The sequence below is a fragment of the Hydra vulgaris genome, chromosome 14, assembly GCF_038396675.1.
Source record: "Hydra vulgaris chromosome 14, alternate assembly HydraT2T_AEP".
NCBI lineage: Eukaryota > Metazoa > Cnidaria > Hydrozoa > Anthoathecata > Hydridae > Hydra > Hydra vulgaris.
The window spans coordinates 6690801-6703191 of record NC_088933.1 but is presented as its reverse complement, the minus strand read 5'-3'; the positions used below and the strand labels follow the sequence as shown (position 1 = coordinate 6703191).

General features: G+C 27.8%; 1 protein-coding gene across 1 annotated transcript in view; it reads left to right on the top strand.

Annotated features, from left to right (window-relative positions):
• Positions 1-12391, top strand: part of LOC101239907 (mitochondrial ribosome-associated GTPase 1) — a 55087-nt gene that overhangs the window by 17062 nt on the left and 25634 nt on the right. The window contains exon 7 of the mRNA XM_065817075.1: positions 12060-12124. Coding sequence (XP_065673147.1) covers positions 12060-12124 — 65 coding nt within the window. The remainder of the gene's footprint in view (positions 1-12059; positions 12125-12391) is intronic.

Sequence of the window (12391 nt, the reverse complement as noted above, 5' to 3'; positions counted from 1 at the left end):
CCTTCACATTGTCACGTATTCCATAATCTTCCAGTACATTATACATAGCTTCATACTGAGCAGCTCCAGTCCCATGCTCTATTGCTGGAATTCCAAGAAGCTTAATGTCTCCATCAATATTAGCTGAAACAGCAAACCTGTCTCTCTTTTCTTTTTTCCCATTAGTAATATCTTCCATAATTTTTCCATCAAAGTGAGCTATTATGAGGAAAAGTGCTTTCTCAGCAGCTTTTTTAACCTTCCCCCCTTTTGTGCTGTGCAGCATTTTGCTGGATGATTTTCTTTTGTGCCCGCCAAATAGTAGAGTGAGACAATAAAAAGTCTTCAACATTTCCACCTGAACTAACAACCAAATCTGTACACACATGCAGCAAATCTTTGGAGGAAATATTTTTGGAAACTGAAGTCATGCAATATTTTTTACAAAATCCTTGGCTAACTGTGGCGTGTCATTACTTGGACCTGGCTGATCAAAATCAAACGAACAATCTGAGTCTATGCTGGTATTTATATCACTGGTTTCTGAGGAAACCAGTGATATAAATACCAGCATAGACTCATATAAATACTGAAGCTCTGTAGTAAAATCATCTCTCTGAGAAAACTGTTCAACACTGTACTAACTGTGGATGTTTCAATCTTCTCTGTTCTCTCTTCTTAATTCTCTGGTTATAAAGTTTGTCTTTTTTACCCAGAGTCATTTTACGACTGGTCTTTTGATCTCTCAAAAATTTCATATCAGTACAATACGATTCCTTGTTAAGACAAGTCTTCTTTAGAATATCTTTAATATTTGGTTTAGCAATCCAGAAAACCTTCTTTCCTTTTTTTTTGAAATCTTGTCTAGCTTTTCCTGCTTCTTTTGAGTTCTTACACTTACTTTTCTTTAAATTCTCCCAGCTGTTGATCAGATCAGTGATATGCTTCCTTTAATAATATATATAATAGGTTTAGAAAATATTATATTATCCAAATTTTGTGGTGTGTTTATGGTAACCTGTCCCTTTAATATGAATTAAATTTTGTTTGGCCTACCTTATAAATGGGTCAGTGAGTATCCCATCCTTGTATCCTCCGTTTATCCATGGTTTCTTAACTGCGAACATAATGCAGTTTTCAGGACAGCTACCAAGACCAGAACACTTTGCTGTTTGACGACCAATGGTACAAGCAATCAGCTTTTTTGCTGGAATTATTTTGTCTCCAGATCGTCTAAACTGAAAGTAGAGAATAATGTCTGTATTTGTTGAAAACATTATTTCTGGAAGATTTTCTTTAAGATCTTTTCTTCAAAAAGATATGCCCTTGTTTTAAGTCTTGTCGATCTTGGCATCTTGGTTTCTAAACGGTAATTTGATTAAAGAAAATAATTGATATTCATTCTTTGTTTAAGTCACATGTATTACATACACACACAGAATGTAAAATTACAACAATATGTCTTCCACAAATACAACAATATGTTAGTTTATAAAACCGTGGAATCGAATAGATATTCCAAAATATTCAGGAATCAAAATGTTGTAATAATTTAATGTTTATCTTTTTTTCTAAAGAAAATAAAGTAATTTTAAATAATATGACTTATAATAAGGGATAGAGGGGGTATAAATCTCCAATAATAGGGTGAGGGGGCGGGTAGCTATTGACATGCCTCTTCTATATAAACATTATTAATGCTTAGTTCTAATATTAATTTTCAAAATTAGGCCCAAATATGAAAAATAAACCAGCGTCGGTTATACATAGTAATGCGTCATTTTATGTAAAAAAAACAGTTTTTTTGCCACTTTCTCCACATCATGTGGAATAAATACCACTGCATTTCTTTTTGGTCCTACCCTATTATAAATAAGTAGTTCAAAATATACCATATAGAAGAAAAGTTGGCTTTCTGTGATGATTTTAAAGGTCCCCACCAGACCCCTGAAGTTTGCTATGTTTTTATACACAAATTTGACTGGCGGGGACCTCTAAAGTCACGTGACATTAAAATTTTTGGGTTTAAAATTATTTTTATATTGGTGGTCAACCATTCCGGGTAGGACCAACTTGATTTTCAAAAATTCGTCAAATATGAATCACCCTAATACATAGTAACTAATTTTCTTTATTTCCTAATATATTTGTTCTTATAATTTTTATCTATTATAACTTTATAATTATGCATCATCACTCAACTTTTTGAATGTTCTATATAAATATTGCCAAATGTTGGGTAACATTTATATAGAAAGAAGTAGAAATGAATATATCATTATTTATAAATAATAATTATAAGATTATTACCTCTTTTTTGCCTGAGGTATCTGCATGATGTACAACATTATTTATATTTTCAGTCAAACATTCCTGCCTATAATGTAAAAAATATAATTTAAAATTAAATATATAATTTAAAAAAAAGCTTACTTCTTCATCCTATCTAACTGAAAAATATAAAACATTGTTTCTATCACCAGTCAAACTTACCTGCTTATTATGCAGTAATTTAAATAAAATGATAAAGTTAAAATAAAAGGACTTATGCACACACTATTAAATTCAAAAATTTATTATATTTCAACTTAATTATTTAAAACATAATAAATATAATAAGTGTGTGCATAAATTGATTTATTTTTACTTAAGATGACCACTTCACTTTACTTAAAAAAAAACTGTAATTTAAATAAATTGATAAATTAAAAATAAAAGGATTTATACACAAACTGTTATTTACATATTCAAATAATTTTGCTTTTTAGTAGTAAAGAAAAAACATAATGACTAACCCTACTAGATCTATTCGCTAACTAAATCCCAACTTGAATGGACGCATCAATAAAAAGACAAAAACAGCTTAACAGAACTAAAATTGATTAAAATGTTTATCATAGAATAAAGTTTTTTAAAACTTAATAAACATTTACCATACAATAAAGTGTTTTAACTTCAAAGTTTTTTATGCAAACTAAATCCATTAAAAAAAATAAAAAAAAAGATTTAGTTATCTTTTGTACATTAGTTATCTAATCTTATCAGATACACTGCTTATCCAAGCTTATCTAATACACAAGTTATCTAGTGTACATTGAAAAGATATTTGTAGTAAACCAAATAAACATTAAAAATCAAACTGATTCACTTGACATACTTGCAATACTATTGCAAATAATAGTAAATAAGTTATGTAAAGTAAGCATAACTATTGGCTATAGCTAGAATAAGTATATGCATAAATAATATATAGTTAAATACATAAATAATAAGTAAATATATGCATTTTATAATGCATCATAGTATGATAATATTCAGAGACGTAAAGACTGTATAGGCCAAGACCAAGACTAAGTCTGAAACATTTTGATTCAATACCTAGACTAAGAAGAAGACAGTTAAATGAGTCTCGAAATGTCTTAAGACCAAGATTTAAGACTCGAGACCGACAACCCTGATAATATTATATTATTATGCATTATGAAATGCATACCTTTATCATATTCTAGCGATTGCAAATATACCTAGTTGTTTATGTCTGTATGTTTAGTTTGAATCATATTAGATGTGATGCATTTTCAAAAACATATAATTTATAATCTTATTAAATACAGGAAAACTGAAGAATGCAGAAAATATTATTTACTGAAGTTACAAATGATTGTATCTCTACCAGATATGAGATATATTTGTAAAACCCTTGGTGCAACATGAGCTATGAAAATAAAAAACCATGGTTCACCCATGAAAATTCCATACGTTTCAATTTTTCCCATGGAAACGAAAATTCTATGGAATTTCCCATGGAAATTCCATAGAATTTTCGTTTCCCATTGGAAAACCATGGTTTACTCATAGAATCCCATGGGTTTTTCATGGAATACCCATGGAATTCCATGGAATCTTTTCGTAAGAGTATTAATTAGGGTAATGTATTAATCAATTGTTTATTGACAAAAGTACTTCAGATTTTATAAAGAGTTTTGAAATTGACAATTCTTTAATAGATTGCATATTTAGGAGATATAATTTTTTTTTTTAACAAAACTATAACTTTTTTTATAAAGCTATAACTTCAACTAAACATTTGAAATGTTAGATACAGATGTATATATATATGTGTGTATTTTAAAAAAAGACTGTAGACAGTCCAATATTGTCATTTGAAATATAGTTCTCATCTATTTTCTTCTCCATTTTTTATCAGTTGTGTTTCTCTATTATATCAATGGAATTGGTTGATAATACCCTGTCTTCTACCAGCTTTAGTATATGTTTTTAATATTTTATGTATTTATGTTGTAAACAAAATTGTGAAAATTTTAAAGTTTCAAAACATTTTAAAGCTTATCAAATGACCAATAAATAAATAGAATAAATAAATTTTGTGACAAATTTAAATCTCCTTTATGAACAACATAGCACACTCCATTTTAAAAGTATTACAAGTATTAGGTTGGACACAAAAGATCTCAGTAACAGTGTTACCTAGTAACAGTGTTACTTAGTAACAGTGTTACCTAGTAACAGTGTTACCTAGTAACAGTGTTACCTAGTAACAGTGTTACTTTGTAACAGTGTTACTTTGTAACAATGTTACTTTGTAACAGTGTTACGTTGTAACAGTGTTACTTTGTAACAGTGTTACTTTGTAACAGTGTTACTTTGTAACAGTGTTACTTTGTAACAGTGTTACTTTGTAACAGTGTTACTTTGTAACAGTGTTACTTTGTAACAGTGTTACTTTGTAACAGTGTTACTTTGTAACAGTGTTACTTTGTAACAGTGTTACTTTGTAACAGTGTTACTTTGTAACAGTGTAACTTTGTAACAGTGTTACTTTGTAACAGTGTTACTTTGTAACAGTGTTACTTTGTAACAGTGTTACTTTGTAACAGTGTTACTTTGTAACAGTGTTACTTTGTAACAGTGTTACTTTGTAACAGTGTTACTTTGTAACAGTGTTACTTTGTAACAGTGTTACTTTGTAACAGTGTTACTTTGTAACAGTGTTACTTTGTAACAGTGTTACTTTGTAACAGTGTTACTTTGTAACAGTGTTACTTTGTAACAGTGTTACTTTGTAACAGTGTTACTTTGTAACAGTGTTACTTTGTAACAGTGTTACTTTGTAACAGTGTTACTTTGTAACAGTGTTACTTTGTAACAGTGTTACTTTGTAACAGTGTTACTTTGTAACAGTGTTACTTTGTAACAGTGTTACTTTGTAACAGTGTTACTTTGTAACAGTGTTACTTTGTAACAGTGTTACTTTGTAACAGTGTTACTTTGTAACAGTGTTACTTTGTAACAGTGTTACTTTGTAACAGTGTTACTTTGTAACAGTGTTACTTTGTAACAGTGTTACTTTGTAACAGTGTTACTTTGTAACAGTGTTACTTTGTAACAGTGTTACTTTGTAACAGTGTTACTTTGTAACAGTGTTACTTTGTAACAGTGTTACTTTGTAACAGTGTTACTTTGTAACAGTGTTACTTTGTAACAGTGTTACTTTGTAACAGTGTTACTTTGTAACAGTGTTGCTTAGTAACAGTGTTACTTTGTAACAGTGTTATTTTTTATCAGAAATAAGAACATTATTGTAATGATCACACAAGCAAAGGAAAAGACATTTTCTCAAGATTACACTTTACGGATGTATCATCAGCAAATAAAGCCATTTAGAGGAAATTTAGGGAAGATAAGAATCAGCAAGGTAAAAATCTGAAAGGTTAATAATATAGATAAGAAATAATATGGAATGGTGCTTTTTCGAAAACTTTGGCAATTGAAGAAGATGCAAAACACAATTATAGGAACAAAGAAAAGTGGTTGGGGTTGTTTTAAAAACAAATCACAGTGTTAATTATATGCATAAAATTGAAAAAAAACAACAAAAAATTTGAGCTTTGGAGTCAGCAAAATTACTGGAACTAGAGCAAAATTACTGGAACTAGAGCAATATTACTGGAACAGGAGCAAAAGTACTGGTACTAGAGCTAAGCCACAGTCAAATGAAAATAAAGCTAATAAAGTATGATTTGCTTATTTAGTATGTGGTGTTTGTGTTAGTGTTTGGTTATGTAAAAAATAGATAATTAAATAGTCAGTGTAATGTATTTTTTTATTTTTTAGAAAAATATAGAACAAATAAAACTGAGAGACAAGCAATATCAAGTGTTAGTATATGGAATACCAAATGTTGGTAAATCCTCATTAATCAATGCAGCATGAAGGCAATATATGTCTTGTGGTAAAATCCATTTTTCATTATTTTAGGTCAATCAAAAAATTAAAGGGTAACCAAATAAATCTTTAAACCAAACTAATCAGATTTAGCTATATCTTGTTTCAGCCATTGCACTTCTTCCATCTATTCCTTGTTACTTAGTAAACAATCTTAGATATTTGTTTTCTTATCATTGCTTATTATCTTAGATATTTGTTTTCTTATCATCGCTTGTTTTTTTCTGGTATTTTGTATTGTTTGATGTTTGTAAGTTTTTATTTGTATATTGTTAGATGTTTTAGCATTTTTATATCTTTAGATGTTTTTATATTTAGATATCTAAAAATAAATAAGTTACACATGAATAGATAATGACAATGGAAGGTTGCTCCAAGCTTTTATGCTTTGGTTACATTAAACTTTTTTATCGTATGTTAAAGTTTTATTATAAGACTAAGATATTGTAATTAGAAAAAGTCAGTAATTAGAAATCAAAAAAAAAATTTTTTCTTTAATAAAGTAAGCAAGCTTAGCAAATGCTTATTTCATTGTATTTTAGATATATATTTTTTTTGAAACATCAGTATAGAAAAATAATCCAAGAAGACTTCAAGTAGAGGACTTAGTAATAGTGTTCATCAGAAATATCAACATTATTGATAAGCAGTAAATAAAAGTGAGTTAAAAATTTATCATCCATATCAAGCCCCAAGCTGTCACAACCATTCAAGATATGCTACTTGTTATAAGTAAACAAAAAGTAATGACTTTTTCTTAAGATTACACTTTATGGTTGTATTATCAGCAAATAAAGCCATATAAAGGTAATGTAAGGAAGGCAAGAATCAGGAGGTAAAAATCAGAAAGAATAATAATATAAAAATGATATAAAATGGCACCTAAATGAAAATATCATTGTTGAAAACCTTGGCACCTAAAGAAAATTGGCACATAAATCAAGGAACAAAGACAAGTGGTTTGTGTTGTTATAAAAACAAATCACTATGTTTTTTGGTAAAATTGAAAAACAAAAAAACAAAAAAAATATTGTGAGCAAAATTACTAGAGCTAAGCCATTTAGTCTGATGAGCATTAAAGTCACTAGAAACATAAACACAGACCAACCAAGACAAAAAAACACAGGCAAAAGAAAAAGGTAAAAAAAGATAACTCAATTTAGATCAGAAATAACACAGTAAAGAGTGTAGTCTTGGGTAAAAAGAGAACAATAAAGAGAAAAGAAAAAGGTGATTAAGTGAAGTCGAATTAAAATTAAAAAAATACATAATAGTCAAATAATTCAAACCTGATTTTATGACAAATAAATGAATTGATATGTAAATACATACCTAGACCAGCCATGTGAATGCTAAAATCTTTGCCAATCACATAGACAAGTTTTTTCCTGGAATTCCAGTAATTCATTTAAAACTCTTTTAGTTTCCAGAAATTTCTGGATGTTTTTTTGTGAAAAAATTTCATAAAGTTATATAACTGAAATTTTCATGACATTAGTTTTTGGAAGAATTTTTTTTTTTATTTTTCCTTTTTAATTCATTCAAATTTATTTCTCAAATACTAGAAATTCCTTTTCATAAGAAGTTAACTGATGTAAATTCCATTTTAAAAGTTAACAAATGTTTTTGTTGTCACTTACTACAATCAAGAAGAAAAAATCAAGTATTTGTAGAAAGTTCTTGTTATTGCAGAAATTATAAAATGATAGTTAAAAATTTATCATTGCTAAGAACAAGTTTGGCTGAATTGGCTTCAAGAGAAAGATTATAATAAAGAAAAAATTTAGCCTATATAAGAAAGATAGATATAGCTGGAGCAGTAAATTTATTTCCTAACTGAACAGAGTTTAATAAAATTATCAAAGTTTAATCAGTAGTCCTCATTTTTGAGCAATCATTCAGCATGATGAAGCCCTTAGTTAACAAAAAGACAAACTGTCTTGATGCAACCTACTCTGCTATAGCACTATATTAAAAAATGGAATTTCATTGGAAAAAATATTAAACACTATATTAAAAAATTTTCATTGGAAAAAATATTAAACACCATATTAAAAAATGGAATTTCATTGGAAAAAGAGATAAGTTAAAAGAACGTTTTTTTAATATAAATTCAATGCGGAAGAAAAAAAATAACCTTGCATGAAAGATGCAAAATAGTAAAAGAATCTATTATTGATCATGCAAAAGAGTGCAGAAAAAGAAAAACCGATGAACTTTACACAACAGAAAGAATAAAAAAGTATTGATTTCTGAACCATTGTCTGACATTTTTCATATAAAAGTAAACGATAAAACTTTGATATTATATTTGATTTTAGAGAATTTTAGAGAAACATAATTATTCAGTAGTTTTTAGTTCTTTATTTATCCCTTTACCAGCGTTCCAGAATTTACCCACATACCTTGATCAATTCGTTGAGTGTAAATTTTTCCAGAATTTTCTGGAATATTTATAAAAATAGTTTTCCAGGTTTTTCATAAAAAAAATTTTCCAGCATTTTCATAAAGTTAAAACTTATCTATGCAATCAATAAATGCCATCAACAACAAGATAAATACCATTCAAGATATGCTAGTTGCTATAAGTACACAAAGATGAAACTTTAAAAGTAATTACACTTTATGGTTGTATTATCACCAAATAAAGCCATATAGAGGTAATAAAAAAGCCATATAGAGGTGATAATAAAGCCATATAGAGGTAATAAAAAAAGAAGATAAAACAGCAGAGTTTTTATAAGTTTCATAAAGTCGTTCTGGTTAGATTTGACAGATGAAAAATTACTTTGCAAACCAGAAGTTTTTATAAAAATTTGAAACAAATTGGTGTTAAAAATGGTTTTTTGTGTTTAGTAATTTTTGGTACTTAGTTGCTGATTTGAATAATATATACAAATAGAATATTGCGATAGTAATAGAATATTAAATATTAAATCTAAAATGACCTCCTTAGCAATATACTATGTAGTTGCTTCATTCATGATAATTAACACATAGTTTCAACAAAGGGCTTATGTGATCTCATAAATGTACATCAAAAGCATTCAAAAAAATACCTTCTGTCTGTTAGTTGAATTAGCCTCTCAGAAAGTTACCGCAGAATTTAAGAAATGTTACAACTTGCTGGCCTTAAAACCATTAAACTGAGTTTTAGAACTGTAACTTGTTAGAAGAAAGAGATGCAATAGTCATTAGATAAGAGAAAGAAGTGCAATAGTCATTAGCAAATTGGCTCAGGAGAGACACATAGTTGCACATAGTACTTCCAGAGGCTTAGTGTGTTTGTCTTTTATTTTCATTTATCTCTTTTAGATTTAGCTTGTGAATAATTAGTAGGGGTGCACCGGATAGGAAATTTTGAATTCTGGCCAGAACCAATTTGCTGGAATTGTTAAAAAAATTCTGGCTAAAACGAGGATTATATTTATGTAATTTTTTACCATCAAGATTGAAAGTGAAGGCCTGCACTTCAGCATTGTGGCTATATTTATAACCTATGATATATTAATTTATAACCCCAAGCCTTCCTTGGAAGCGCACGCGGTTGCACGCTTAAAGTAATTTTTTTAGACAACTTGACCACGTTTTTATATAATTAACATTTTAAGAATCCGCGGCAAAACAAAGCTATAAGAACCTAGAGAATAAAACAGCAATACTCAAAGAAAAGAACCAAAGACAAAAAAAATTTAATAATGAAAAAAAGAAAATTGTTGTCGAAAAAATAATAAATATTTTACTCTTTTTGTTTTCTTATTTTTAGGGTGTTTGTTATTCATTGCTTTAGTGTGTTTGTTATTCATTGCTTTAGGGTGTTTGTTATTCATTGCTTTAGGGTGTTTGTTATTCATTGCTTTAGGGTGTTTGTTATTCATTGCTTTAGGGTGTTTGTTATTCATTGCTTTAGGGTGTTTGTTATTCATTGCTTTAGGGTGTTTGTTATTCATTGCTTTAGGGTGTTTGTTATTCATTGCTTTAGGGTGTTTGTTATTCATTGCTTTAGGGTGTTTGTTATTCATTGCTTTAGGGCGTTTTTTATTTTCCACTACTTATATTGATACAAGTTGAGCAAAAAAGTAAATAAGAATATTATGAAAATAAAAATATTTTTTGATACGCAATTTTTTCGCAACTTTTTTCAGTCAGTATATAAAGGAAATACTTTATAAATTATGCTAGAAACACAAACTTTTTAAGTAGGCTTTTTAGGAGCCTATTTAAAACTTTTTTTTTAAAGTTTTTAAATACATTTTTTTAAACAGAGCAATCGTTATGTTCAAAATCTCTAATAACTTGTATTAACATTGAAGTTTGGGCAATATAAAAGAAACAATTTCAGACATGCATCAAATGCAGTAAATACATTTATTAAAGAAACAATGTTATTTTTTTATCTAACTTATTCTGTCATTAGCAAAATTTATTAATCAAATAATATTTTTTACAAATAAATAACAATTTATTTTCTTATTTTTCTATTATATAGGTATTGAGAAAAAACATCAAATATAGCAAAAACGTTTTTAAAAGCAAAAAGATGTAAAAATGAATAAATATAATAAACGAATAAACATAAGAAAAAAAATTAACAAAATTTTTTATAGTTCTAGCGTACATAGCAAATTAGTTTCTTAATTATATGGACTGATAGAAATCGTGAATAAATTGCATATCAAAACTTTCAATTTTTGTTAAATCGTTATAAAAGGTAATGTTTTTTTCAATAACGACACTAATAAATGAATACAAAAGTTGTATAAAAATTCTACATAAAAATTTTTTTTTTTTATTTACGTTTTTTAATTATTAAATTTTCTAGTTTATATAATTAAACTTGGTATTTACAATTTTGTTTTATTTTTTCTTAGTAGATAAGTTTAGGTTTTTGCTGCGAATTATTGAAACGCTTTGTAAGTTGAAAGATGCAAACTGCCGTGGTCAGTTTGTCTAAAAAAAATACTTTAAATGTGGACGAACAAGGCGTGTGACAGCACGCGCTTCCCGGGAAGTGTTGATAACCTATTTCGTTAATTTGATTCTTGTTTTATTTAAATCTAATATGTTGTTTTTATTTGTTTCTTATTTTTTTTTTTACTGAAAGTTTTAAACTACATAATATTTATATTTAAAATTATCTCTTTGTTTTATAATTTACATTTAGGTTAAAATTGAAATATTTTTAGTACATACATCAACTATTATAAAGCCTGCTGTTATAAGGGGGTGCTGCTACATCAATTACCTTACAGTCTGCTTCTACAAGGGAGTGTTGCTACAGTGACTTTCTTATAGCCTGCTGCTACAAGGAAGTGCTGCTACATTGACTGAGAGTTTGGCATAGGGCGTCAATTTTTTTTACTTTTATTATTTCAATTAAAATTCTTAATGTTTAAAAAGCTTCTTCTGACGAGAGTGCAACAAACAAAATAAAATTATTTTAGACCGCTTAACTGTAGCTTTACCTAAATTTACATTGTGTTTGTTAAGAATTTTGTATTATTTATCTAGGTTTACCTATAGTTCTTCATTGCCCTGTAGAACAATAATTTTTTAATCTAATTTACACAGCCTGTGTCAGATGTCTTAATAAAAAAAGTCAAAAATAAACTCCAGCATTCCTGCCTGAAATATTGTAATTCTGACTGGAACCGGATTGACCTAAAAGTCACAAGTTCTGGCCTGAATTCTGGAAATAAATCAATGTATTTTTATTCCAAAATAAAATCAGTTTGTCAGAAAAATTTTTTAAGAATAATGTAATTTATGCATTCTTACAATATGAATGAGTTGGCTTTTATACTCTTTTTTTTTCTTTTTACTAAATTTTTTAGGTGGAAAAGCAACTCGAGTTGGAAAGTTGCCGGGTGTTACCAAGTCTGTTCTGAATTATATTAATGTATGATTTTGGACTATTTAGTATAAATGTATGTATGTATGCATATATATATATATATATATATATATATATATATATATATATATATATATATATATATATATATATATATATATATATATATATAAACAATTTTTAAAATGCATTCTACAAATAGAGTGCTCGATGTTCTTAAAAGAACAGCAATTATAAATTAGTAGAAAATCACTTAACAAAAATTCATCTCACTTAACACTGTGTTTCATCAATAAAGACTCATCAGAAATG